This window comes from Rhagoletis zephyria, unplaced genomic scaffold (genome assembly GCF_001687245.7).
Source record: "Rhagoletis zephyria isolate East Lansing unplaced genomic scaffold, Rhagoletis_zephyria_1.1 Rzeph_scaffold_03550, whole genome shotgun sequence".
NCBI classification, from domain to species: domain Eukaryota; kingdom Metazoa; phylum Arthropoda; class Insecta; order Diptera; family Tephritidae; genus Rhagoletis; species Rhagoletis zephyria.
Genome location: NW_016160633.1, coordinates 58,911 through 61,558, shown reverse-complemented (window position 1 = coordinate 61,558; position 2,648 = coordinate 58,911). Strand labels below are relative to the sequence as shown.

At 36.8% G+C, this 2,648-nt stretch overlaps 1 protein-coding gene across 2 annotated transcripts; it reads right to left on the bottom strand.

Moving 5' to 3' along the window:
- Positions 1-223: 223 nt before the first annotated feature.
- LOC108369225 (nucleoporin-like protein amo1) lies at positions 224-2,391 on the bottom strand. 2 transcript variants are annotated; one of them, XM_017624289.1, is made up of 3 exons: positions 2,241-2,387; positions 1,495-2,177; positions 224-1,437 (listed from the first exon to the last, which is right to left on the bottom strand). In XM_017624289.1, the coding sequence occupies exons 1-3, from the start codon at positions 2,315-2,317 to the stop codon at positions 764-766; spliced, it is 1,434 nt and encodes a 477-aa protein (XP_017479778.1). In that variant the 5' UTR covers positions 2,318-2,387; the 3' UTR covers positions 224-763. The 2 variants fall into 2 exon arrangements, with proteins under 2 accessions (XP_017479778.1, XP_017479777.1); XM_017624288.1 differs by having other exon boundaries at positions 224-2,177; positions 2,241-2,391.
- Positions 2,392-2,648: the final 257 nt, after the last annotated feature.

Here is a 2,648-nt window from a genome sequence, read left to right as displayed (position 1 = left end):
ATTTTGCCATTTTTATAGGTTTTTAGGTCCTAAAAATCCGTTCCCTGGTCATAACTCTAATGTCACTAATGAGCAAACCTCTAATTATTTAATCATGCTTAATTGTCAGGTTGTTAATATGGAGACGAAAAAGCGACAATGGTACTACCCTTTTTTTTGTATCATGGAAAAATGGACAAATTTACACAAACAAATATAGAATGAAAAAATAATAAAAAATATGTCAGCACTGAAAAAAAATTTATATTATAAATTGATTTAATATTCGCATTTACTGAAAGTGAACACGAAATTTATTGAAAAAAAAAACACATGGCGTTCATTTAAGTGGGGAAGCGCGAAATCTTTTTTGAATTTTTGAGTGCAAAGTGTATTAAACGAATGACGAAATTTTCAAAGGAGATATAGAAAATGATTATTTCCAATCTGAATACAATACAGATCCCTGGGAGCATCACACCACGTAAAGTTGATAGGATTGCAGATATTCTTCCCACGCCGGATTGCAGGAAAAATAAATTTCGCGACTTGGAGGGAAAATATCAACAAATGGCCGGCAAACTTCGCACAAAAAATTAAATAAAATTATAAATCAATGCTGGAGAAACTCCAATCTCCTGTCCACACTAGATTTAAGGTGCCTTCTTAAATTTTATTGCATATTGCTTCAATGGTGCTATCATTTATTAACGCTTTACGGTTGGACTTTTAAAGGAGAGGAGTATCCCAAGGATACCAATGAAAATGTAAAATTTGTTTTAAACTAATTGATAAACTCTGGAGGTGGAGGAACATTTGGAATTTTCCTGGGAGTAAAAGCATCCGCTTTAAAAGCTTCAATTTCGTCAGGTGTTAGATCCGCCAATTTACTGTAAACAGAACTGCTTACTACCGGTGATTGCAATAGAGCCTGAGATGAGGTGTTTTCACCCACTTGCTTCCCGAAAGCAGTTGACTGATTGGAACGAGGGGTTTGTTGGAAAAAATTTGTAGGTGGTTCCATTGAAACAGAAGTCGTTGCAATTGTTTCGTCAGGTTGAGAAAAAATGTTTGCAGGTGTATTCTGATTTTGACACAATGCCTGGACGAATACGCTTTGTGAGGGTATTGCTGCTGTATTAGTAAAATGTGCTGTGCCATTTGGTGCGCTGAGCGATTGAGCAAATAAATTATTTAAGTTGGCAGAAGACGTAGTTTGTGCCACTTGACCAAATATGCAACCAGGGGTTTGTTGTGAAAAAACATTTTGCTGTACAAAAACTGATTGCGCCTCCTGTTTGTTGCTCTGGTACATGCCAAAATTCGGCGGAGTTTGCATTTGTTGAGATTGCGTGGATTGGGTAAAAACGTTTCCCCCATTTGTTATTTGCTGCTTCTGAATACTTTGGTTAAATAAACTACCACCTGCGTTCTGTTGAGCTTGGGAAGAACACAAACCTACGATGGACGAAGGTTTAATTTGATGCTGCTGTAGTAATGATTGGCTGAACAAACCTCCGGTCCCTTGCTGCGCGCGCCCAAAACGTCCAACAGTAACATCAGTACTTGTCAGCGTTTGACCAAATAGATTTTGTGGGGCGCCTCCTCCGAATATGGAACTAGCATTTGGAAGTTGTTGAGAAAAAACTGAAGACTGCTGATTTTGAAAATTAAAAGCTGACCGACCTCCACCAAAGATTCCTCCAGGAGTCGAAGGTGCCATTCCGCCAAATACGCATCCGGCATTGGTAGTATGACCATGATCGTTAAAAGCATCACCAAAATTTTTATTACTGCTGGATGTAGCGCCAGGTTTTTTAAATATCAATGCTGTGTCACTGGCAACGCTAATTTCAAGGCCAAATGGATTAGTTTTATTACTTTTAGTCAAACCCACATTTGTGGCGGCTTCTGAAGTTGCATCATACAATCGGCATATAATATCTACTACATGGGGTGATATCTGCGCCATTGTTTTCATTTTATTATTAGCTTCAATGGCTTCTTTGGCGAATTGTTTAACGAACTGATCGAAACAGTTTTTTTTTTTTGCTTCATAACATATCCATCGTATTTCGTCAAAGGACTGATCTTCTATAAAATTTGGAACACAAGGTTTATCCTTAAAAGGTCCAAAACAAGACAATGGCCATTGTTTGCCATTACAAGCTGTTTCCAAATCGGTTTTAACGAGTTGTCTATAAAGGTATGTAGGAATATATGCATACATATAACAATTTTACCATTTTTAAACTAAGTACTTAATATCTAAATGTTCGTTGTTGCATTTCGTTCCAAACCGGCAGGTCCCCAGAAGAAAAAACCTACAAATAGCCATTTTCAAACTTCAGATATGAAAAGCACAATATAACCAGCTCAGTATATCCAGTAAACAAACTTAGCTATTTTTTTATCGCCAAGTTTGGTCCCCATAAAGGACTAGTATTGCAAGCAACGCTTTTACGGCAATTAGGGTGTTGTGCAGCTATTTAATGTGGTGAAAATTATTTAAGCACTGGGGAGATTTATTCACATGGAATTGGAGATTGGGCTAATAGATTTATTTTAAATAAATTGTGAATCTGCAAAAATATCTTTTCAGCAGATGAATATACTTTTTAACCTTTCTCCCGAAAATTTACATACAGGCTCGAAAATATGTGAGTAAC

Excerpts from the sequence above, each read along its gene's own strand:
- LOC108369225 (XM_017624288.1), bottom strand. The coding sequence starts at position 2,317 with ATGGCTATTTGTAGGTTTTTTCTTCTGGGGACCTGCCGGTTTGGAACG. Across the intron at positions 2,178-2,240 it reads AACGAACATTTAGATATTAA|ACAACTCGTTAAAACCGATT; the intron begins GTACTTAGTTTA and ends ATACCTTTATAG.